Here is a 26,950-nt window from a genome sequence, read left to right as displayed (position 1 = left end):
CGCAACTTGAGTCTCGATGTTTTCGCAAATCCCCTTTACAAAGGTATGTTGTCACCCCTGTACAATTTGCTAGTTAAAACCAAGTCGAAATGCCGACCGCCAGCTTCCCGACTGTCTAATCCCGGCAGGGGTCTAATGACAGGCATCGATATCCTCCAGACGCCTGTCATTTCACCTACGCCGGGAGCCCGACATACTGATCGAAGGTAAGCCAGGCGTGGACAGCCGTATTAGGTTAGGGTTAGGCACCCCCCCCCTGGGAGGGTTAGGTTTAGGCTGCGGGAAAGGGGGGGTTAGGTTTAGGCACTTAGAGGGGGGTTAGGGTTAGGCACTAGGGAGGGAGGTTAGGCACCCCTAAAGAAGGGTTAGGGTTAAGGGTATGCAGTCGGGAAGCCGGCAGACCTAATCCTGACAGCCGGCTTCCCGACTGCTTTATGCTGGCGAGGGTTAAATGACAGGCATCTAAATCTAGACGCCTGACATTTGACCGACGCCGGGAGGTCAAATTTAGAGCTCCTGGGGGGACTTCGGGTTAGGCACCCCCCGGGAGGTTAGAGTTAGGCTAGGAGGGGGGAGGGTTATGCACCCTCGGGGGGACTTAGGGTTAGGCACCCCCCCGGGGGAATTAGGTTTAGGCGGTGGGGAAGGGAGGGTTAGGTTTAGGCACTTAGAGGGGGGATTAGGGTTAGGCACTGGGGGGGAAGGTTAGGGTTAGGCACCCCTAAGGAGGGTTAGGGTGAGGGAATTAGGTTAGTGAATACTTACCATAGGGTTCATCGGTATTTTCACCCATATCGGGTAGCCGCTGTCGGGATTCCAACTGTAAATAATACCAATTCCGGGTTAGGGGGGGTTAGGTTAGTTAGTACTTACCTTTAGAGCGGTCGGGATTTTCACTGGTGTCGGGCTTTCGACGTCGGGATTTGAACCGCCGGACATAGGTTCGGCGGCATTTCATACCGATCCCCTACGAAGCAATATCTAGAATGGGAAGGGATTTGGGCAGACCAAGGTACCTGGTGCCACAACTCACCGGAGCATGGCAGATTGTGTATTGCAGCACACAGGGACGTCTGGTGCGGAGATCTGGAGCTATCGGTCTCTTGGCAGCTGAGGTCTGCATGAAATCGGTGTCTAGCTTGTAGGTAGAGGTCACGGCAGTTTACCACAGTATACTATTGGACGCTGCCGGCATGTTGGTCCCATCTAGAAACTTGCTGATACCAAATACCACCTATAATAGAGACTCCAGAGGATGGTTAGCACAACTGCGACACCCCCACCCCCACCCCAGTGTTGGAGGTTGCGGAGAACTAAGAAATACTCAGAAATTGGTAACAACCACGCGCGCTGCGAGGCCTCAGACTGCGTATGGCATCGCAGTGGCTAATTTATGCAGGCCCCTGCAATGGCACGCCAGTGCTCGGCCGACCACCACCCCGTCACCACCCACAAACAGCACTCCCTGTCAATCACTCTGCGGTCTGCGTAGCCGCTGCGATCGCAGTCCCCATCGCAGCGGCGAGTTCGGGGAAGCGCACTGCAATGCATTGGCTTGCGCAGTGCAAAACAATCGGCAGATTGCGTGCGTATTCCCAGCGGCGTACGGTAGTGAATCAGGCCCAAAGCTCACAAATTTACCCAGACCTGGAACCTTTAGTATCATTTCGATAACCAACCCCAACCAAGACCCTGCGGACAGCGGATTTTCTGCGTTTTGTTAGTAAATGTCGCACATTTCATCTGACTTTTATTTGCCGGAATCTGACTATTTTATTTTTTTGTGTTGCGACGTTTACGCTCCCCGGGCCGGGGTAATTATGCCTCTCAACTTGATTTTTTATTAGTGTCACAGTGTGATAACAGTTTAGCTGCGCTTGTTCCACTTATTTTCCAACTTGAATCACTTGAAATAAAATAATTACTTAGGGTCTGATTCAGCAGCGGATTCAATGCTGATGTTTACAGTTCGAGCGATTATTTTGAGCGCAAGCGTGTAAGTCGCACTGCCAATGCGTTGCGATTGCATAGCGACTATGTACGCACAGAGGATCCACTTGCAAAGTGTCATGTGGTCAGCGTTTGGGGGGAGGTAACGAGGAGTGGTTAAGTAAACGCAGGCGCGTCTGCCCATCTCATGGGCGTGCATAAATTAACCATGGCGATTGCATTCGCAGCATGAGACCTCTCTGCATGTGAGGAGAGCTGCAGTGTTTGCGGCTGGTACATGCTGCATGACTGCCCGATGTGGGTAGATGGTACGCAGGAGTGCGACATTGGACAGATATGAGAAGGCGGCAGTGGGCGTCTTTATGTCGACTGTGCTTCGGCAGGCATTACCATATTTTAGCAGCTGCGATCTGTAAGCGATTGCATTGTACAATTGTTACTCGCGTCACCAGCTCCCCTGGACAGCCAGTTACGGGTGGGGGGGGGGGGCGAACGGCTGGGGGGGAGCCAACAGCAAGGGGGAGTGGGTGCGTGGCGTCAGCCCAGAGACTTGCCCACTTTACTGGGGGGGCCTGGAGCGACACACCATTTTCGGGAGGCTCCCGGCCATTTCGGGAGAGTCGGCAAGTGTGACATAATATCCCATAATATAACTTACTATAGGAAAAATATATGCAAAACTGTTCCTGTATTATTATTATCCTTTATTTATATGGTGCCACAAGGGTTCCGCAGCGCCTTACACAGTACATGAATAAGTGAGCGAACTAGAAACCAGCAGGGTGTGAGCAACCAAGTGTTAGGTGCCCTTGTGGGGAGTTAGGAGCAGGGGTTAAAGTGGCCAGGAACGGGGAGGAGTTCCGTCACCTCTAATGATAGGTGGAACTAGATCTACCTCCGCCATGTCCCTGCATAGAAGACCCACAGGCAGAGGGCCACTCTGTCTGGCGGCCGCCGCCTCCCCCTCCCCGGTTTCCAGCTCCATGTTCCTCCTTCTCCCCCTGCGGCCCACCCCTCCTGTCACTTACTTTGTGGGCCTGCATCCCGGCAGCTCCTTTTGCAGCACAGCGTATGTGACATCATGCCGTCACCACTGCTGCATAGTGTGCACTGAGAAGCAGGGGTCAGGTCAGGCACGAAGGTGAGCTGCTGCTAGAGCAGGGGTCAGGGAACTTTTTTACCCTTTACCCCAAAATATATTTAGATACGCCGACGTTACCCCCCTTGATTTGAAAGGAAGGAAATCATATAGTAGTGCCCCATATAATGCCCCTGTAGTAGTGCCCCCATATAATGCCCCTGTAGTAGAGCCCCCATATAATGCCCCTGTAACAGTGCACCCATCTAATACCCAAGTAGCAGTGCACACATATAATGCCACTGTAGCAGTGCCCCCATATAATGCCCCTTTAGTAGTGCCCCAATATAATGCCCCTTTAGTAGTGCCCCCATATAGTGCCGCTTGTACGAAGAAAAAAAAACAAAACACTTACCTTAATCCCCGCTCCTGCATCCGCCTCCGTCCTGTCCACCCGGCTGCTCCTCGGAACTATGGGAGAGACGTCATGACGTCTCTCCCATAGTGCGCATGGAGAGAGGTGGAAGCTGGAGTTCAGTTCAGAATAGAACTCCAGCCTCCGGCTAACGCGGCGCTGCAGGGAAGGAGCCGGGCGCCCGCTGGTAATAACATCTCAGCGGGCATCCGGCTTAGAGCCTCCCTGCGGTGCCGGGCTGGAGGTCACTGGCGCCGCGCCTGGCGCCAGTGACCTCCATTCCTGGGGGTAATGGACGGACAGCCGGGCATGCAATGATTAATATACATGCCCGGCTGTCTGTCCATTACCCCCAGGAATTTAATTTTTACCCCATTTGGGGTAATTTACCCCTGTTCCCCGACCAGTGTGCTAGAGGGAAAAGGGGTGCGGGATAAGCTGCTGGTGGGAGAGGAGACACAGGGGCAGGGAGCTGCTGGTGAGGGACACAGGGGCAGGGAGCTGCAGGAAGGATACAAGGGGATAAGATGGAAAGACACAGGGGGATGGTGTTGGAGTGAAGACATGGGAATGGCGCTGGTGAGATGCAGTGGGGGCTGATGCTTGTGAAACACAGGAAGATGGTGCTGAAGAGATGGTGGGGGGATGGCATTGGAGAGACACAGGGGGGATGAAGCTGGCTAGACGCAAGGGGGATGAAGCTGGTGAGATGCAGGGGGGATGGCGTTGATGAGTAGCAAGGGGGGGTGGCACTGTAGGGATGCAGGGGGAAGATGCTGGAGAGACATAGGAGGATGTTGTCTCTCCAGTGTAAGAGTTACACTGATGATATAGAACATTTTTTTTTTCTTTTTAAGGGGCAGATGTACTAAGCTCTGGAAAGTGATACACTGCCAACCAATCAGCTCCTGTCATTTTTCAAACACAACCTGTAAGGGATGCCGGACTGTAGATAGACAGTAATTAGTTAGACAATGTCTAGATCGACCTCAGTTGTTAGACAGTCAGTAGATCGACAGGTACAAAAGGTCGACAGGTACTAAATGTCGACACAATGAAGGTCGACATGTAAGAAGGTCGACAGGTACAAAAGGTCGACAGGTACAAAAGGTCGGCATGAAAATGGTCGACACAAAAATGATCTACACTTTTTTTTTTTGGGTTAGGCACTTAAGATGAGCCAGTGTCCAACGTCATTCCCTACCATCCAACGTCATTCCCTACCATCCAAGTGGGCATGGAGGGGGAATAAATCCATGTGGCGAGCGAAGCGAGCCACTGTGCCCGCAGCGTGGCGAGCGAAGCGAGCCCGCAAGGGTCCGAATGGTATTTATGCAAAATTTAAAAAAAAAATAATAAAAAAATGTGTCGACCATTTCCATGTCGATCTTTCGACCCTGTCGACCATTTGTACATGTCGACCTTTAGTACCTGTCGATCTATTGACTGTCTAACAACTGGGGTAGATCTAGACATTGTCTAACTAACTTTTGTCTATCTCTTATACCACACCCCCTGTAAGATGATAGTTAAGAGCTGAGGGCTGGTAGTTTATCACTCACCAATTTATCACTTCCAGAGCTTAGTACATCTCCCCTTAAGTACTCTAACATTGTAGACAGTTGAGGTCAGGAGTGCTAAAAAATCATCTAAAATGTATTTCACACTATCATAGCCCCCAAACCTTCTGGAGGCCCAGGCATCCCCCAGCCATTCACGTTAAAGTTTTCTATACACAACTCATGCTTGCCTACCCTCCCGATTTCTGCGGGAGCCTCCCGAATTAAGATGGGAGCTCCCGCTACCCCGCAATGTATATGCAATCCCCCGCTTTCCCCACTGCCCTGCTGGAAATCCTACCTGCGCATGCGTGATGGGGCCCAGGCTTGTATATAGGAAGACGCAGGGGCAGGGAGTCTGTCTGCTATGGAGCCCGGAGATGCCTCCCAGGTCCGCCCCCTGCACAGCTGACAGTCACATGGGCCACACACTGACTGCTGGGAGAGACTGATGCTCCCAGCATTCCCTGGCCAGCCCAGACTTCCCAGCCATAACGGAGGACAGACAGCTGGGGGAGGAGCCTACGCTGCACTGACTGAGGAGCTGTGTGACTGATCAGAGCTCACTGTAGCTCCAGCAAGAACCATGAATGTCAGTGGTGCTGCAGGAGAGGGGGAGAGAGGGAGAGGGGGAGAGAGAGAGAGGGAGAGAGAGAGACTGACTCTGTGTGGGGGGGGTCCTATCACTGTGTGTGTCAGTGGGGGGACCATTAATGCGAGTCTGTGTGGGGGGGTCCTATTACTGTGTGTGTCAGTGGGGGGACTATTAATGTGAGTCTGTGTGGGGGGGTCCTATTACTGAGTGTGTGGGGGGGGGTCCTATTACTGAGTGTGTCAGTAGGGGGACCATTAATGTGAGTCTGTGTGGGGGGGTCCTATTACTGTGTGTGTCAGTGGGGGGACCATTAATGTGAGTCTGTGTGGGGGGGGGTCCTATTAATGTGTGTGTGTGTGTGTGGGGGGGGGTCCTATTACTGTGTGTGTGTGTGGGGGGGTCCTATTACTGAGTGTGTGTGGGGGTCCTATTACTGTGTGTGTATGTGTGTGGGGGGTCCTATTACTGTGTGTGTATGTGTGTGGGGGGGTCCTATTACTGTGTGTGTATGTGTGTGGGGGGGTCCTATTACTGTGTGTGTGTGTGGGCGCGTGGTAATAGATACACCAATAGATGGATCTAGACACGCCTTTTCGGCAGTGCTGGCCACGCCCTCCAACAACACGCGTGTCGTTTGCTACTTCCGTAAATGATCTCCCTCAAACTACTTTTCAAAAGTAGGCAAGTATGACACAACTGTGTGTAAAGAACAGTTTTCACAGTTGTCCTGGCCTCTGAGAGTAGCTCTGCCTGGTGGGAGGGGGGCGGGGGGGTTGGGGGGAGAGTAGGCAGAGATGAGCTCCACCACCTCTCCAGGACCACTTTAAGCCCTGATTAGGTGTAGATAATAGTATGAGTAAGGAGAAGCACATGAGGGAAGAGGGCCCTGCTCGTGAGGGCTTACAGTCTAATAGGGAGGGGTAGACAGACAGGGGTGACACAGATGGGGTAGACAGAGAGGAAGGAGCATGGAGCAGTGGGTTAGGATGAGAGCTGAAAGGCAATGATCAAGTACAAATCCCATGAAGTTTGGAATTAAGCTGGTGTCTGGCAGAGTTATGGAGATTGGATATACACGGATTGCTAGGTCGATATTCAATTATGTGATTAAAAGTGTAACCGCCGGTATCCAGTTTCTTGTGAGATATTCCTGCCCACACACATGGGTGGTACTGGAGAATGCAGGCAGGCTGGCTGATTACATACAGATGGTCATACTTTCTAAGCCCCATGTAGTGCAATGTAATCTGTGACTGTGATGAAGGAAACGCACGCTTATTTCTGAAAATCTGATTTGTGGCTAATAAAAGAAAGGTTTGCATATACAGAGCGCAGGAGGATTGAGACATAATAACATGTACATGCTTATAAACAAAGGATTCAAGTGAGATGTGGGCACAGCTGAGATATACTGTACCATAATATATAAACTAATGAAACTCAATAGGGACGATTCAGTTACTTGTGATGTGTTGTGGGAACAGCTTGGGAACGCTCATAATGACGGCATCATTGCTCCTTTAGCCTCGCTACCCGATAGGGGGCGCAGTAACATAAGCAATGTTGGGCTACCATATCAGCAGTGGGACTGATTCAGAGATGGACGGATTTACACAGCCCCACACAAGCGTCCATCTCACATGCAAATGCAGAAGGAGATGTCGGACACCTCTGTGCTGCATTTGCGATCCCAGCACTGCAACCAACGCAGCAGGCTGGGATCACCATCGCAACCGGTTGCTCTTTTGGTCAGGCTCCCTTATCTTGGCCGGTGCATGGTCACGCAAGAGGCCAGGATCTGCGTCCGCCGACGCAGACCCTAGCCTTGTCCCTCCTGGAAAACGGAGGCTACACCCCACCGTTTCTGAGAACGGTCGCCCAGGCGTTCCACGCTCCGCCCCCCCTCAAACACTGCAGCATGTCAATCATGCTGTGACTTGGGGGGTCTGCGAGCCACTGCCACTGTGCTAGGTAATAAAAGCCCTTTATTCTCAGTCTAAACAGGGGAAGCGGATTTCTTGTGCACTGAACCTTTATCAGAATGCAGCCATTTATTATGACAATACTGAGGCAGGAGACACTACATGCCTCAGTGATGTCACTTAGAAGTAATATACTGACAGGCTGTGTATATTGGTTCAGCCTACAAAACAACAATCTTCATTATATATATAACGTACATTTTCATTTTCCTTTGTCATCATTCTTTGTTTAGCCCGTATTCTAAAGCATGACAGGCCCCCTGCTGTGTAACTGTACTATTCATTCCCCAAGTGGATGATCACTCTGCAAATCACTTTGTGTCACTGCAGAGGTCTCGCCCTGTAATGCTCCTCCTCTGTGTTGCTGTAATGTGAAATAAACCACAATGTTTGTGGAATAGGCCGAGCAGTGGGGGGGCCTCCATTGCTGCCGGTGGTGATCATTTACCATCTGAATAAGAGGCCTTGTTCACTCATCTCAGCCTCCAAATGTCTTAACCTCTAACACGTCTATAAAATGACTGATATATTCACGCTTGTGAATTGATCATATATTACACGTCCGCATATACTCTGTGACCACGCAGAGCAGGGCTGTTTCTCCAGTCTCTATGTAGAATAAGAATGCGTCGCCATTGTTACCTGTACACCTGCATCTTTTCATGAACATCTGTATCTGCGGATAAATGTGTTAGTACAGGCCTGGCCAACCTGTGGCTCTCCAGCTGTTGTGAAACTACAAGTCCCAGCATGCCTTGCCAGAGTTTTAGCATTCCCAAATAGCAAAACTGTGGCAAGGCATGCTGGGACTTGTAGTTTCACAACAGCTGGAGAGCCACAGGTAGCCAGGCCAGTGTTAGTAGAACACTAGTGCAATGGCAACATTGCATGTGGACTGCTGCCAGTGACACTTGTTTTTTGGTATGCTAACCCTCCCCCTCTCCTTACCCTAACCCCCCGTGCCTGGTGCCTAACCCTAACCTCCCCACCTAGTGCCTGAACCTAATTCCCTCCTCCCCGGACCCTAAACCTAACCCCCCCCCCAGAGCCTAACCATGCACCCTAACCCCCGATACTCACCTTCGGGATGCCGACGGTCAGTATTGTGGAGCCGAGATACCAACTGCTGTTGGGATTCCGACATCGGTATTTAGGCTGTCGGCATCCCATGCTGAATACATCCCGTTTACCAGATCATACAAGTAACGTAGGCAGCCATGTAGGGAATAGCCATGGAACAGAATTCATGAAAGTGGTGTAATATTATTTTTCCTAGCCATTAGTAAAGGAACCGCAAAGCAACAATCACACGTTGAATTTAATTTTCTTTAAATCGCAAGTTTAGTACCTTTTTAAGCATACATCTGGTAGTACATTTTCTCCTCCATCATTATCCCCTTTCAAAGTCTCTCTGGAGGGAAAACCATTATGGCTGCCAGACACAGTCACAGTCTGAAACACAGACCTAGGCGTATATTTATTAAAAGCTGTGGGATGTAGAAGGGCAGTAATATTAATGGCAAAACCAGGAGTGTCTTGTAATTTAATATTATTGTCCTATTTAAACCCTGCGTACAGAACTGCCAAGTCCAGTGATTCACAGAGATGTTTCAAAGTCTCTCTGCCATGTGACCGGTTGCCATGTGCCAGTATGGGATGCAGTTATGAGACCAGCGTCCGCGATGCCGCCGGTCTCAATCCCGACACTGGAAGGCCGACAGGGGACTTAAGATAGGCGTCGAAATACTGACGACTATCTTAATCCCGACGCCGGAATCCAGGAGGACGACAGCCCCATCAAAGGTAAGCTAGGGCACCCTTAGTGTTAGGTTTAGGTCAGGCAGCGGGGTTAGCGTTAGGTTCTGGGGGGGAGGTTAGCATTAGGCATCACTGGGGGGGGGTTATGTACTAATGGGCAGGCTTGGGTTTAGAAACGAAGGGGGGGAACTTAGGTTTAGGCACTATCGGGGAAGCTTTAGGGTGCGGGGTGTGGAGGGTTAGGGGGAGATGGGTAAGTTTACTTACCTGACCCCTGACGGGATACCAACCATTGGGATGCCGCTGTCGGTATTGTGATAGGAGGCATCCTGACAGCCGGCATTACATATGCCAGTATAACGTGGAAAAATAACAATTGATCAATAATTTTTGTGTTTCCAATAACAGAGCACAAACTCCCCCTTTAGACCTACGGATTCTCACATTAGTGTAAGGTAGTCAATTTTGATCCCGCGGCTGCCGGCAACTACAGACACTTAGCGTGCGACTCAGCCCAATTATGTGTGTTTACAATAAATAGTAATAAAAAAATAAATAAAAAAAGAACTCTGCTTAGATAATCTTAAGACGTTTATGAAAATGAAAACATATTAAAACAGGAAAAAAAATGACAATATGTTTAATGTTTGCACCAGATGCAGTTTAGGACAACTGGGAAGAAAATAATAATCATCGAGACCTAACAAAAACACAGAACACAAGATTCTAATAGAACACAACACAAAAGTGCAATAGAATCACAGTCATACAATCAGCTGCTTTATAGAAGTGGATGTGACTGCAGGACATGCACTAGATGACACATTACAAGCCATTGGTCATGTTTTTCTATTTAACATAAATTAGTCATCAGACAGCTCTGACGTTTCCCCCACCCCCTGAATGACTACAGTCACATACTGTCCTCTGCTGTCATACTGAGAGCCACACAAGAGGGATGAATTTGACTCTGCACTGGCTGTCGTTTGACAGGTCACAGTTTAAAAATTTGCTCAGCTTAAAATACACAGTCTCTTGCATAACAAACTTGAGATTCCAGGCACCAATCTAATCATGTTCTTCATGGTGTTGCTGTATATAGCCGGCTGAAACACCACTTGCAGTTTTAATGGATAATCTAAGTACTATGAGGACTAAACAAGACTCACTTATACACTAGCAAAATACAGCTTTAATTTTGCAAGTTTCAAATGACCTCTTGCAGCGTGCATCTGTCCTAAGGCTGACTGGCACTCGTAGTTTGAAAAACCCTCCGTCTAGTACAGCCTGCTGTGTGGATAAGTATTCGGTCACCGACTACAGTTTTGTACGTGATAATCTTACAACTTCTTCTGTATATAGCGCAGCCCTAGTTGGCTTCTGCCTGTATGCTATACAACAGAACCACCAGTTGGACATGAAGACCAGATTTCTTTAAAAGGATTTTTTTTTTTACCTTCTGACAATATTAGTTTCTAAGCGCCCTCCTGAAACTTTCACTAATTCCATCACTAAATGAATCTTTGGGCACCTGCCAACAGTCCTGTATTGCATGTAACAGTCTCAGGGCGTAAAGAGGCGTCCCCTCGCCAGTATTGTACACGGATTGGGCATGAACTGTCCACTATGTTGCCAAAGCCTTTATGTCATCTCGGTAGAAGTGTTTGCTTTTTCGTTGGCCAACTATTGTCCGTCAATAAAAAATACAAAATAATTCTGGGGAGAATTCACAAATTAGGATAGAAGAAGAGCCGAAACTAGACTTTTTGGTGTACTGTGCCAGAGAGAGCATTGGCACCCTCCATCCCCCCCCCATTTTTTAAATAGGGACATAAGATAGTGCACCTGAAAAAGGGCCATGGCCTCATGGGGAAGGGCCAGGGAAGAGATAGGGGAGGCCAGGAGATACTGGGGATAAAAGAAGAGGAAGATACAAGTGAGAATGATAATAAACAGATAAATTGACAGCCCAAACAGCGCCCCCTGCCCTGCGGTGCCATGGCACTGGTCGCACTACCCTAGTTACGGACCTGATAGAAAGAACATACATATCAAAAACATATAATGAAGTCATCACAAATTGCAGAGTTAATCAGAACATATATTATGTATCTTAATCCAAATTAATATATTAATCTAATAGATAAAAAAATATATTGCACTACTAAAAGGTGCATCAAAAATTCCAAGATCCAGAGAGGAGCCCAAATCTCCTTGTGGGGTCATGGCCTTGTTATCTTTAGGGCATTGCTGCATCTCTCCCTGAATGTCAGAGACTCCCTGAAATAGTGGTGATCTCTCTGAATAGTCTAGCAATCTCCCCAAGGCCGGGCTGGGTGTAAGCAACACAGGGATGATGTAGTCTCTCTCCACCTCCCATGGAGAAAACACTTGGGGAAGACTAAGAAGGATGTATGCTACAAGAAAATGGCTGCAGCTCTCCAGCACACGGATAGCTACATGAGTGGCTCTGTCCCCAAGGATGTATAATGAATTACAGGCAGGTGAATTGTGGAGAAGTGGAAGTGTGTTGGTTTACTGGGCATACATCCTCCATTACAGGACATGTTTGCTTCACTACAGTGAGTGGTGTGCTGCATTACAGGGAATCTGTGCCCAATGGTGTGTGGGCGAGGCCACCGGCAGGAGAAAGTGTAGAGCTGTCCGGACCCTGCAGGGTGCTTGCCTGGAGCGTTCTTTGGATGCTCCGGGCAGCACTGAAGCAATGTTACTGGCCGTAGGGTGCCGTTTCCATATGCCCTGCTAGCCAGATACAGGGGCCTTTGTGGCAGCGACTGTGCCACCACGGCCCTGGGCGATAGCACTACTCGCACACCTCTCCCTGGTGATAGGGAGTTAGGGGAGGTCATTTAAGAGTACCTGAATTGCAGAGATCGTGGGGCAGCGAAGGTGCCGCCCCCAGGGTCCTGTGCGATGGCACCGCTAGCACACCCCACCCAACGGCCCTGACAGGGGATGGGTGAAGCATTGTATGAACCTGGTGGAAGAGAGTTAGAGGGGGTCATTTATGATTACAGACTATTGATGCAATAAATGGCACTAGCAGCGGCTCGGAGAAGTAGGGGAGAGTCTCACAGCGCTGACTGCATTCTGTATGTTTCAAACAACGCGTAATGGTGTGTAAGAGGTGGGTGCATATGGAGATTTGGGGAAGGGGGCGGCACATGGATAAAGAGATCCTGCCTCCGGACTTCATGTTCCAACACTGGGTCTCGCTACTACTGTACTAGCGAATGCAGAGAGGCTGTCTCTCCCTCATTCCTTAAATTGCACCACCAAGTTCTGGCGAAACTCCAGTGTTTTCTTTACATAAGCGGTGCTGGAACATTTGGGCCTGCCAGCCAGTCGTTACATATTAAAAAGTCTATGCCAAAAGGTAGCCACGAGCGCTTTGGGGTTCCACCCAAGTTCTGAACCTAGAGTACAAAACCAAACCGCATACTGACCTGCAGTTGTATGTGGACAAATAGAAGCGCAAACCTGTCCCCATCACATAACTCAGGGGTGGGGAACCTTTTTCTTTGCCAAGGGCCATTTTGATATATATAACATTGTTCGCGGGCCCGGTGCAGGTCACGCCCCTTCCGTGTGACATCACAAAGGGCAGGGCCACAGTCGCCTGTGATTACTGCAATGCCAAAAGCATACTGAGGATGCTCGGGGGGAGCTTTGAGGGCAGCGGTATGACTGTCTGAAGTGTCCTCAGGATGCTCCAGGTGTCACTGCTGCATAGATTCTGGCTGCAGGATGCCATTCTGGGCACCCTGCTAACCAGATGAGGCTAGCAGAAAAAAGCTCTGAGGGCCAGACCAAATGATTCCGCGGACCTTATACGGCCCCCGGGCCTTAGGTTCCCCATCCCAGACATAACTGAACCTAAGGATGACAGGTAGCAAATTTTACTTCACTTTAACTACTTTACTACAGTTTTTTCTGAATTTCTCAATAACATGTTTTTGTCCTTGGGGTGCCACAAAAACAATGCTGATGCACTAGGGCGCCGTGATTCAAAAAAGTTTGGGAACCTCTGGTATAGATACTCCAGTCTCTTATGTTATGCATGTTGTATAGGTACCCCAATCTCTTATGTTACGTATGTGCCCATTTTAACCAGGAACAAACAAGTCTTGAGCCGAAAAGTTGAAATTAGAAAGTGAAATCACTGCCAGGAATCATTGCAAGGATGTTATAGCCTTCACTGCGATACACACACAATTTGAGGCCCCCCAGGCTATTCCCGCTAGATGGCAGCTGACAGCGACTGCATAGATCATAAGACAATGCAACAAGTCAGATAAAGTTGGAGACAGACCAGGGGTGAGGACACGCAGTACAGATTTGGAAGCCTGAAAGAAACAAGGTTAGGGGTGTTACAGAAAGTGGGATGGTGCACAACAGGGTGGGGTAAATTTACTAAAGTGAGAGTTTTTAAGAGTGGAGATGTTGCCCATAGCAACCAATCAGATCCTAGCTATTATCTTGTAGAAGGTGCTAGTTAAATGTTAAGTAGAATCTGATTGGTTGTTATGGACAACATCTCCACTTCTAAAAACTCTCACTTTCGTAAATTTTTACCCGGTGGGTCAGTAATGGCTGGTAATTCAGCAATCAGAGAGTAGCCCAATGAAAGGTCCAGAAGAAGACTGGCCAGTAACATATAGTCAGAAGAGCTCTACTAAAGTATCAGAGAGACATAGGACCTCATTCAGAGCCGGTTGCACAGAGCGCGGTCGGTCTGAATGAGGGGAGGACCTCTTGAATTTTCAAGACGTCCTCCTTTGCGGTGGTAAGGCTGTGGGTTAACACCCACAGCTTTACGACCGCCTAAGGTGATGGTCACGATGGTCAAGACCATCGCGACCATCGGGGCTTACGACGAGACCCTAGGGTAGGGTCTCCCTTGTCGTAAGCCCCGGAGAGCTTCCTTGTATCTTCACTATGGGGGTCTGAATGACCCCCATAGTGAAGATACAAGGGGTTCAGTGCAAAATAATGTTACTGTGTATTGAGCTTATGTTTAAATCCATGTCAGCAGGTGAGAATCCAATATCTAATGTACAGGATGAGCAGACATTGGCCCTCATTCAGACCCGTTCGCAAGCACTCACAACTGGGTCGATGTTTAGGCCCTGCGCACGCGCAGCAGCGGCACTGCGCGTGCGCAAGCCTCGGAGCGAGAGAGAAATTCTCTCGCTCTGTAGCTCACTACAAAAGGGCCGGCTGTCGATGTTGATCGACAGCTTGGCCCGTTTTGTAGGCGTTTTACACAAACAGGCATTCCTTAAGGAACGCCTGCCGTTTTGTGGGCGGCCGCACTGACATCAGCAGTGATGTCAGTGGGGAGCTTCCTGCTCCATCAGAGCAGGAAGCTCCCTGGGGCTTGCGGTTGCCGAAACCCAACCTTAGGGTCTCGTCGCAAGCCCTGATCGCGATGGTCTTGACCATCGCGACCATCACCCTGGTCGGTCGCTAAAGCTGTGGGTGGTAACCCACAGCTTAGCTAGCGACCAGGAGGCCGCACTTGAACACTGAAGCGGCCGCCCTCATTCAGAGCAAGCGCTCGCTTCTTGCGACTGCCTCTGAGTGAGGGCCATTGTGCCTAAGCGGAGACTATGCACTAAGTAGAAGGGTACCGCAGGGGCACTGAGCAGGCAGCGCAGCATGTAATGTGGGGATAGACAATCAGATGGTCTGAATCATTAGGGAAAATCAATTTGCGTGTGTATAAGCAACTGCGATTCTGAGTCAGGCCCTGAGTCCCTATAATTACTGACTCAGGATATAATAACTTTGGGCCTGATTCAGAGCCGGACGCTATTTGCGGTCGTTCGTCCAGAAAATAGGGGTGGCTATTCAAATGAACCGTTCGCTTTTTGCGGTCTGTTCACACCTCTATGTCTGAATGAGCGAACAAAACTTGCGGTCGTTTTTTGAAAAAATACGCCCCCTGGCCGCTCGCATCCTACGTCATTTCCGCTATTTATTAGATTAATCGAGTACATCGACCAGTGTATGAACTGCTCGCTATTCTTGTGGTTGGTTTTTGCTACCACAATCTTGCGAGCAGTTCTGGCTATAAAATAACCCAGTGACGTGGTCAATGACGCTGCTGTATTAATTATGCACACCCTTAGAACGCCCGTTTTGACCTTTAAGCACGCCTGCGTTCTGATCTCCACTCCCCGTTTTCAAGCACCTTCCCCTGTTACCACCCACAAACGCCTCATTCTGTCACTCAAAATAGCAGGCATTCGCTATTTAGCGAACAAACGATTTTTGGCCACACTGACTGGTTCGCGCATGCGTATTACGATCCGTACGCATGCGCAGTTGGGCAAACATCGCTCGGAGCGAACGAGCGGCCGCTTAAGAGCGGCTCTGAATCAGGCCCTTTGTGTATTGCTGTCTGCTGCATTCCCCTCACATATACACACAACTTAAATGACTTCAACCAGTTTCCACTTTTACATGTCATAGAGTTGAAGGTTCTAGCTAATTCACACATGCACACAGGAGATGTATGTCGTTCCCTTTAGACTGTAAGCTCCATGAGCAGGGCCCTCCTCCCTCCTGTCCTCATTACCTACTTCTCTAGCACACCAGCTACACTCTGCCTTCACTCCTCCTTGGGCTCTCTGCCCCTGGACTTCACTCCTCTGTTGTTTTTGTTTCTTCAGACGACCTAGACCCGCTATCTGAGCCCACGCTAATAGCTACAGGTTTCACCTTACGCTGGATTTTTCCATTGTAGCCCTTGTATCAGTTGAAATTTGTAGCACTAATAGTTACTGGTCTACTGTACTGTACTGTTTTACCCTGTACGGCTCTGCGGAACACTTGTGGCGCCCTATAAATAAAGTGTAATAATAATAATAATAAAATAGTTTACAGATTGCAGCAGAACACTTTTCTGACGGGAGGTAGTCAAAATGCCGACAGCTGAGATACAGGCGCTCACAACACTGGCACCGGAATCCTGACACCAGTCAGAATCCCGGGCGACGGCATCACGACTGCCAGCATCCCGACGATAAATAGTAGGGTTAGGGGGAGGGTTAGGCACTAGCGAGGAGGGTTAGGTTTAGGCACTAGTGGGGGAAGTTACATTTAGGGTGCGGAGAGGGAGGGGTAGGGTTAGAATACCTACTAATTATATTACCTGTCGGCATGTCGGCATCTGGATTCTGACTGCCGAGATCCCGAGCGCCAGCATCCCGTACCCAACTCTTTTCTAACAGTGCAGATAGTTGATCGATCTGGCGGAAATCAAATTGGCTGTTATCGATTGGAAATCGAGTCGCTACCTACTTTGAATATTGATATCACCGATATATCATTTATATGATTCCTAGGGGTGAATTTACTAAGAATCGTGTTTGGTCGAGATTGCAATCTCGGGTGAGTTTAGGTATTTTTTTCAACTCACAAATTTACTAAAGACAAACTCGGGTGAGTTTGGGAGAGATTTCTGTATGTACACTGAAAAACTCGGGTGAGATTGCAAACAGGATTAAATACACCATCGGACAAACTCGAAAGTACTTTTACTGAAAAGTATACAACTCGGGAATTTACCAAGAATCGTGTTTACAATCACTGGTGGAATTGTAGCAAACTCGGACCTAAATAGAATTTTAAAATAGACCACCTCCTGAGGTGCGTGTTTTGCTGAAAAATACACAGATCAGTGTGATCTGTGTATTTTTCTGCGTCTACAGACAGTTTGAAGTGTTATTTATTTTTTTAAATGACGTAGGGTCCCCCCCCCCCAAAAAAAAACAAACCATAACCAGCCCCAGGCTGCTTATCCAGTCCTGGTTCCAAAAATACAGGGGGGATGGAGGGAAACGAGTAGGGTTCCCCCGTATTTTAGAAACCAGCACTGGGCTGCTCAGCCAGTCCTTGTTCTAAAATAGGGGGAAAAAAATTGTGTTGGGGTCCCTCTACCAGCACTGGGCTCAAATCCGGCTGAGGTGTAATGCCACAGCCAGGGGACCCTTTCACCGGGTCACCCCAGCCAAAGCATTATCACCCTAAGCCAGTCAGACCAAACCGGGGATTTCAACGGAGGTGGGGACCCCCCAATAAAGAGTCCCCCTCTCCCGAGCACCCCAGACTTAAGCTGAAGCCCGGGGCTCTTCCCCACACTCCTGGGCTGTGGGTGCAGGGGTTAGTGTTAAAAATACCATTAAACTATTGTTTTTTTTACAGTGGAACTACAGGTACCAGCGTGCCTGCCCTTTGGCACTTGTGGAACTACAAGTGCCAGCAGGTGGCCGGATTTGAGCCCAGTGCTTGTTTTAAAAATAGAGGAACCCCTACGCATTTTTCCCGCCCTATTTTAAAAACAAAGACTGGCTCAGCAGCCCAGTGCTGGTTCCTAAAATATGGGGGAACTCTACTCGTTTTTCCCCCCATACTTTTAGGAACCAGGGGCTGGTTATACTTTTTTGGGGGGACCTTACATAATTTTTTTTTATTTATTAACCCTTTTTTTTACAGTTAAAACACACAAGGAGCCTTCACATATCTCACTGATATGTGCAGGCTGCTTGTTCGGGAGTGTTTGGCTGCGTTCAGACACTGCAAACTCGGGTAAGAAATCTCAATCAGATACACCATCGGAAAACACACTCTCAGCAAAGCACGATTCTTGGTAAATTTGAGTGTTTCAGAAGCCTAAAATCACTCGAGTTTCAGCGAGTCAAATAGAGTTTAAAAACGGCAAAAATCGACCAAACGTAAATGTACGTTAAGCTGTCTTGGGTCATGTAGTTAAACAACAGCTTGCTGGTGTAGTTGCAGCTGCTGATGTATGGATCTAGCCAGTGATTAAAATCTGTACACAAACAGCCTAATGCAGAAGCAACAGAACATCTTACCATTCCCATGTTTTTGTCATTCTCTCATAACTGCTCAGATGCAGAAACTTTTACATATTAGAATTATTCGCCTAAAGGCCCCCATACATCAGCAATTTATTGCAGCAATCGTGCAATTTGCAATCGATTGTGTATAAAAATCTTTCCCTTTTTCAATCGATTGTGGCAATTCTGCAATCGATTGAAAAAGGGAAAGATTTTTATACACAATCGATTGCTGCTATCAATTGCTGATGTATGGGGGCCTTAACAGTCCTAGGGGCCCATTTATCAAAGGGAATTTGAGGTAAATTCCCCGAAAACACCTGTTTTCGGGGGTTTACCTCAAATACTAAGTATCCCCAGGATGTATGAAGGAGGAACCGCAGCAGGTATCTCCGATACTTGCTGCGATCCCTCCATTGCCGCCGGCAGCTGCCTCCCCCATAGATTTCTATGGGGGATGCAATGCTGCAAAATGTATCAATATCGGGAATGCGAAGCATTCCTGATATTGGCCCCAACAGCTAACACTATCTAAAGATAGCGTTAGCCGCTGTAGCCTATGGGGACTTACCGCATATCAGCTGGCGGAGGGATCTCCCAGATCCCTCCGCCGGCAATGGGCGCCGCTCATGTGCAGTCCGCGGGACTGCGCATGCGCAGAAGCCCCGACTGCCCTCCGGAGACATCCCAGGGACGGGCTCTTTTCGGAGCCCGTCTCCCTGCATGTCCCGGATAATACATCCGGCAGATAGGATCGCATTTTGCAATGCGATCAGGGGCGGTACTGCATGCCCTGATCGCATTGCAAAATGCGATCATTAATAAATGGGCCCCCTAGTTTTAGTGATATCCGTGATTGTGCACAGATGGTTACTAATTAAGTCACTTGTGCTCAATATGGCTATCCCTAAATTCTGGACTGTTAGTGTGCCTTGAGGACTGTGGTTGGGAACCCCTGGCCTTAAGGGGATAGCTCTCTACAGTGAGTCACAAGGGGCTATCTTTAGTTTTGTGTAGTATAATGCTACTTTCTGCAGCGTTACAAGTTCCCCTTTTAAACTGATTCATCCCATCACATCTGGCTGTGTAATCCTGACTGCATGTACTGTGCTGCCTATAAATAGCAGGGCTGTGGGCTTGCTGCAGTGACAATGGGTTAATAGCGTGTCTCCACCATTAGCTGCTGCACTGGTGAGTCACTCCACGTCGCCCCGGGGGGAGCAGCAGCAGCAGTGTGGGGTCAGTGTCTGTCTGGAGCACGTGTGCCTTGGCTCTGCCCAGTGGGTGGACACTCGTGACAAAGCTGCTCTTGTAGATCAATGTGAGCAGCTGTAGTGCAGAGAGAGACCCTCTGTCCCAGGAGCTGGCAGTCACACCGTGCCCAGGGAGAGACTGGCACAGCACCCAGCCATTCTACCAGTATAGGAAGAGCCCTAGCACTGAGCTGACTGAAGATCTCTGTATTTCTCCTGATAGTCCCAGGTCAGTAATAAAATCTCAGGGCATCATGTGCAGTGTGTATGTCTGTGTGCTTATTATAGCTTGGCATTGTTTGGGCAGGTGATAGGTCAGCATTGTTTGTATATATATTTATATTATTGTAATCGTTGCATTTCCCCCTATCCTTATGTAACCTTTGCAACATAAAACAGCCGGTGTAATGGGCTCGGATACATTGTAACTATTCGGGGACTGGTACACACGAAGACGCCCAATGGTCAGAGACTAGAATTACTGGGCGCATTTAGGAGGGTGATCTGGGCTTGCTGCTGCTAATACAATGTGTTTGCAGGGTTGTACTTGTGCAGTGCGATAATAGATCTGTCCATCTGTTGTTTGTGCCGGGAGAGTCCTCCTATTTCTACCCAAAATCTTCATGCACCAAATATAGAAGAGAGCCCTCTGTCTGAGTGACCTTATTTGGGAGCTAAAAGAAAGTTTGAGGTAGAATCTATGGCGGAGGTTACATAAAGACCTATGGATGGCCTGAATATACATTTCAGTAACTGTGGGAATGCTAAGTGTAAGTACATAGGTACAGTATACAGCAGTAAGGTACAGTGTATGAGGCAATAGTAGGCATAGAGAAGTATGCTACAGTGTATTGGGTACGTTATGTGTATTGCAGAGTATGAGATACATTATACATGCACATTGTTACTGTACAATACAGTGTATAATGAGATACATTATATAGAGACAGTATGCAGTATATGAGGTACATTATATAGGGGCAGTATGCAGTGTATAATGAGATACATTATATAGAGACAGTATGCAGTGTATGAGGTACATTATATAGGGGCAGTATGCAGTGTATGATGAGGTACATTATATAGAGGCAGTGTATGAGATACATTATATAGGGGCAGTATGCAGTGTATGATGAGGTACATTATATAGGGGCAGTATGCAGTGTATGATGAGGTACATTATATAGAGGCAGTGTATGAGATACAAGGGCAGAATGCAGTGTATGAGATACATTATATAAGGGCAGAATGCAGTGTATGAGATACATTATATAGAGGCAGTATGCAGTGTATAATGAGATACATTATAGGAGGGCAGAATGCAGTGTATGAGATACATTATATAGGGGCAGTATGCAGTGTATAATGAGATACATTATATAGAAGCAGTGTGCAGTGTATGAGGTACATTATATAGGTGCAGTATGCAGTGTATGAGATACATTATATAGGGGCAGTATGCAGTGTATGAGGTACATTATATAGGGGCAGTATGCAGTGTATGAGGTACATTATATAAGGCAGTATGCAGTGTATGAGGTACATTATATAAGGGCAGAATGCAGTGTATGAGATACATTATATAGAGGCAGTGTATGAGATACATTATATAGGGGCAGTATGCAGTGTATGATGAGGTACATTATATAGGAGCAGTATGCAGTGTATGATGAGGTACATTATATAGGGGCAGTATGCAGTGTATGATGAGGTACATTATATAGGGGCAGTATGCAGTGTATGATGAGGTACATTATATAGGGGCAGTATGCAGTGTATGATGAGGTACATTATATAGGGGCAGTATGCAGTGTATGACGAGGTACATTATATAGGGGCAGTATGCAGTGTATGACGAGGTACATTATATAGGGGCAGTATGCAGTGTATGACGAGGTACATTATGTAGGGACACAGTATACAATGAGAGAGAGAGAGAGAGAGAGAGAGAGAGAGAGAGAGAGAGAGAGAGAGAGAGAGAGACAGTGTATATGAGGACAGTATATTATATATAGTGACACATTGTATAGGAAGAGGTACAATATATACAGGGTCACACAGTGTATATGGGATGAGGTACATTATATTCAGGGTCACACAATGTATATGGGATGGGGTACATTATATATAGTGACAGTGTATATGTGAGGTACATTATCACACAGTGTATATGACGAGGTACATTATATATAGGGTCACAGTGTATATGATGACGTAATATATATATATTTTAATATTAGGGGGCACAGTGTAGGCATATATAATATACATGCTATATGACAGGGCCGGGGTGAGGAGAACACAGCGTTAGGCACTGACCCCCCCTTCTCAGTCCCCGGCCCCATCTCACGTCCTCTCTCTCTCTCTCGTCCCCCAGATGATCCGCCGCTGAGGCCCGGACCATGGACAGAGCGCTCCCCACCTCCCCCGGCTCGGGCGGAGGAGGCACCCCCGAGGCCTCGCTGCCTTTCTTCGACTCCTCTCACGCCCTGCACCTGCTCCGGGGCATCAGCGAGCTGCGGGCCGAGCAGAAGTTCTTCGACATGACGGTGAGCGCCGGCGGCCAGGACTTCCCGTGTCACCGCACCGTGCTGGCCGCCGCCAGCACCTACTTCCGCGCCATGTTCGCCGGCCGCCTGCGGGAGAGCCAGGCCGAGCGGGTGGAGCTGCAGCAGGTCACCGGCCCCATCCTGGCCCTGCTGCTGGACTTCTGCTACACCGGCCGGGTGACCGTCACCCAGGAGAACGTGGAGCTGCTGCTGCAGGCCGCCGACCTCTTCCAGTTCCCCTCGGTGAAGGAGGCCTGCTGCGCCTACCTGGAGCGCCAGCTGGACGTCAGCAACTGCCTGGAGATCCAGGACTTCGCCGAGGCCTACGCCTGCCGGGGCCTGGCCGAGAGCACCAAGCGCTTCATCCTGGCCCACATGGCCCACCTGGCCCAGGCCCGGGAGGTGGAGCGGCTGCCCTGGAAGCGCATGCTGGAGTACATCATGGACGACCGGCTGTGTGTGGACAAGGAGGAGACAGCCTACCAGATAGTCCTGTGCTGGGTCCGGGCCGACCTGCCCCACCGCCAGCACCGGTGGCCCGAGCTCTTCCAGCACGTCCGCCTGCCCTTCATCCGCCGCTTCTACCTGCTGGCCCATGTGGAGAGCGACCCCCTGGTCTACTACAGCCCCTCCTGCCTGAGGCTCATTGGCGAGGCCCGCTCCTTCCAGTCCTGCGAATACGACCGCCACGACCAGCCCTGCGAGCGGATGAGGCCCCGGCCCTCCACCGGCCTGGCGGAGATATTGGTGGTCATCGGTGGCTGCGACCAGGACTGCGATGAACTGGTCACCGTGGACTGCTACAACCCCCACACCGGCCAGTGGAGGTACCTGGCGGAGTTCCCCGACCACCTGGGTGGTGGGTACAGCATCACGGCACTGGGCAACGACATCTACGTGACAGGTGAGGCACGGTAACGCTATGGTGGCTTTATAGGATGATGGCGCATTCCGCAAAGAACAAGGGGATTGGGCTACAAAGTTGGAAACATTTGGTGCCAACGGGGGGATCAGGTGGCGTACAGAACATGCCCAGGCCAGATTTAGGCTATTGGTCATAGATCGGATTGGGCACCTTTACTAAGGACGTGTCCCACCTACCTTTAGGTCCATGTGGGCTGTGAGTGCAGGATGGGTCATCTTAGCAAAGCATTCCAGCCACTTCTGCAACCAGACAGCCACAATCCGTGGGCACATTTACATAATGGTGCGGTCTCCTAGATAATGTCCATTGCTGTTCTTTCGTAAGATCTGTCATATACGTTTTCACCATACATTTACTCCTACAAAAGGCTGCGTGTCTGGAAACTGGCAAGAAGGGCCCCTACGTTTCTTAAATTGCAGCTGGCACATGAGCGGGCTTCTCTGGCCTTATGTCAGGTTTAACTGGCAGTGGTATAAAAGCAGCCGTTCCCTCAGTCTTGCCATTACTTATTAAGCCAAGGGGCAAAAAGCCAATGGAGAAATGCAATTATCAGGCCACCTCTGTCAGGTCTGTAAACGGGAAGGTTAGTTCCGTACCCTAAACTGGACCATCCTACAGTGGCGGCAGTACACACGTCCTATTGGATATCCTCTCCTGCCTGTCACCCTCGGTGGCAAGCTTAACAATGGCATTTTGCTGGAAGGTGATTTCATACAGCAACAGATGTTTCCATGGTACAAGGTGACGGGGTAAGATGTGGCATTTGTGGCCAGCTAAATCTGGGCAAAATCCATCTAACTATACCCAATTCATAATTCTCCAGTCACTGCACTGAACCCTGCAATATTAAGGATATGCCCAGCGTTTGTGTGTTACCAACATGTTTTCCCTCATTGGTGAGCACGGGCAGTGGGTATGCACGTACCTCTATTGGCTCTCGCTGCACATGTCACAGACAGGCATCATTATATACACATGTGTGTATCATGTTATTTCCTTTTATAAGCAAATTCCACCCCCCGTATATTGGTAAGGTCATATGGGAAATTATTTGGGTGTATGGAGAAATAATAATAATGTCATTTATATAGCAATTTTCTCCAAACAAGACTCAGTGCTTTATATTTGCCTTTACCGCACAAACTACAAAACAAGCTTAACAAGGGACATTAGTGAACGGGCGATCTATCTGTAGTGCATCGCCGAGTGTGTACAGCGGATATGTCTGTGAACGACGTCGTGCACCGACATATCGATCTGCGGTGCAGCACAGCAGATGCTGCTGTATACGAGCGACCTGCTGATCATCTGTACGCATGCTGCAGGGACCCCGCGGTGATTGACAGTTCAACTGGACAGGCCAATTTAAATGCCCGCCCAGATGAGCTGTTAAGCCTGGCACAGAGGGAAGACGATTGGTGTGTATACACTTGCCAATCAGCAGAAAGGTTGGCTGTCAGCCGTTCGACCTAGTGTGTACCCAGCTCTAGTGTGTACCAGGCTTTAAAGGCAAATGTGCAGTGTATTGCTAATGGTGAGGGACACAGATTGTGAAAGGATTGTAGATATCCGATAGCAACTATCTGATATCTAGTAGTGTGACTAACAAAAGCTGAAAAGGGGCACATCCACTTGCCGACTAGTGAAGGACTGAACGATATCGTTCAGACGTTCATTAAACTGTGCAGTGCCCACACTGAACTATACATCGTTCAGTGCAGGCTCCCTCCCTCATCCCTGAACATGGTCAATCTGTCATTATCGGCAGATTGACCGGCATGTTCAGGCGATGATCGATGTCGGAAACGACCAGCGGGAGCGCACATCACTGGTCGTTTCAGACATTATAGTGCACGATTATTAATGAGCGATTGAACGATAACGATTTTGTTATTCAATCGCTCATTTATATTGCCTAGTGGATGTGCCCCTTTAAATCATCTTTGTTAGTAGATGGGATCAGAAGTTTTTATTTACTTCCTAAAAATTGTGCCCTACTCTGGGAGGAGTTACCTCAGTTATGGGCCCATTTACTAATTATTGTGTTTTTGTCCCGATAATTATTTCTTATCGCCGTTATTCGCGGCAATAAGAAATTATCTACTGCGCATGTGTGGTCTGCTGACATTTTGCGATCTGTAGCCTATAGCTACCGGGGCCAAGCATTCTGGAGCTTGGTAAATTCTGCCAGAAAGATCCCCCTATAGGTTTCTATGGGGGCTGCTTTTGCCGAAACGGGAGACCGCAGAAGATATGTCCAATATCACTGTAGATACATTTGAGGGATACTTATTATTTGCGGGTACCCCCCTGATAACAGGTGCTTTCGGAGGTATCCTGCACATAATAATTGATAAATAGGCCCCTTACTGAGGGGTGTAATCCGATTTCTTTGTCTGCTGAATCATTCTATGCTTACGTTGCAGCAGTTCTCTGTCTTGTTCTCAGTGTACCTTGTCAGCGGAATAATTCCAGCTCTTCTCTGCCGTTGGCTGAGATTCCTGTTGGTGTTGTCAGGATCACAGTTTGTGAACAGCCCGAGTGTCCTCCTCCACCTCGTGGTCACGCGGAGGTGTATTAATAGCCCACCAGCACCAGAGTATTGAATAAACAGCCTGAATCAGAATTAAATAGATCATTTTATTTGCAGCAACCGGAACATATTTAGACCTTGAATCATAACAGCACTTTGGTCGTAAGCGCAGATTGCCAAACATGAGACGTTTATAGAAGCGCACGTAGGGTTATTTACTGTCCTCGCTGAAAAGGTGCCAGTCTGCGCTGAGACCATAGCAACCAATGATAAATGTGCCTTTATATACCTTCCGACAGTCCCTATCTTGACAGGACTGTCCTGATTCACAGACCCAGAAAAGGTGGATATATTTTATCAATGCACATCTGACGTCTCTCTTTAACCCTACGAGAGGACACTGCGAGCAGTAACTTTGCATCTGAAATGGCTGATAGCAGAGAGCAGTATATTGCAGTCAGCTGTTTAGTATGTGTTAATACAATGTCAGATTTCTTAAACCGGCAAGGTTTGGCAAATGTTATGCAACACACAGAAAGCACTCAGCAATTCCAACCACTACGCCAACCGTGCTGACTTAGAATTAGCAGTCTGAAGAGTGAGGTTTGCAAAAAACGTGGTTCCTCCATACTTACATGCTTCTTAATCAGCCAGTTTGTAAGCAACGATACATGGCATTGCACAGTCACTCGTATCGGAATACAGGCCCTGATTCAGAGCCGGACGCTCTGACAGAGCTCTCGCTCTGAATCAGAGCCGGCCTTCTGTTTTTTTCGAGCAGCCTCCCGACCGCACGCATAGCTGTGGGTAACCACCCACAGCTATAGCGAGCGGCCAGGAAGATGGTCGCGATGGTCAAGACCATCGGGCTTGCGACGAGACCCTTGTGGTAGGGTCTCGTGGCCGCAAGCCCCAGAGAGATTTCGGCTCTAACAGAGCCGAAATCTCTCCCACTGACGGATGTCAGTGGGGCCGCCCCCAAACGGAGGCGTTCACATGGGAACGCCTCCGTTTGGGCAGCCACTCCTCCGGCCCGCCCACCAAAGGGGGCGTGCTGTTACTCAACATCGACAGCTCACCCCCTTTGTTGCGAGACCCGGAGCAACGGAGTGCCTGTCGCTATCCGTGTCTCGCGCATGCGCACTGGCCCACCATCGACCCGGTTGCGAGCGCATAGCGCTTGCGACCGGGTCTGAATCAGGCCCACTGTCTTTTGCTTCTTTACACAGAAGCTACATGAAATGCTGGCTTCAGTATTTAGTGGTCTATTTACTAAGCAGTGTTAGGAGACAGAGTGAAAAGTGATAAGGTGCCAGCCAATCAGCTCCCAACTGTCATTTTTCAAACACAGCCTGTGAGATGGCAGTTGGGAGCTGATTGGCTGGCACCTTATCACTTACTTATCACTTTTCACTCTGTCTCCTAACACTGCTTAGTAAATAGACGCCTTAGTGTTTAGTATTTA

At 48.8% G+C, this 26,950-nt stretch overlaps 1 protein-coding gene across 2 annotated transcripts in view; it reads left to right on the top strand.

Moving 5' to 3' along the window:
* The window catches only part of KLHL21 (kelch like family member 21), a 49,271-nt gene that overhangs the window by 9,262 nt on the left and 13,059 nt on the right, over positions 1 to 26,950 (top strand). Inside the window, exons 1-2 of one of the 2 annotated variants that reach the window (XM_088447764.1) lie at positions 19,541 to 19,707; positions 21,856 to 22,931. In XM_088447764.1, coding sequence (XP_088303890.1) covers positions 21,881 to 22,931 — 1,051 coding nt within the window. In that variant the 5' untranslated portion in view covers positions 19,541 to 19,707; positions 21,856 to 21,880. Of the gene's footprint in view, positions 1 to 19,540; positions 19,708 to 21,855; positions 22,932 to 26,950 lie in introns of those variants that run through there. The other variant, XM_088447765.1, reaches the window with a different exon arrangement.

The sequence above is a fragment of the Taudactylus pleione genome, unplaced genomic scaffold (genome assembly GCF_031769625.1).
Source record: "Taudactylus pleione unplaced genomic scaffold, aTauple2 ptg000437l, whole genome shotgun sequence".
Taxonomy (NCBI): domain Eukaryota; kingdom Metazoa; phylum Chordata; class Amphibia; order Anura; family Myobatrachidae; genus Taudactylus; species Taudactylus pleione.
This window is presented reverse-complemented; position numbering and strand designations above follow the sequence as displayed.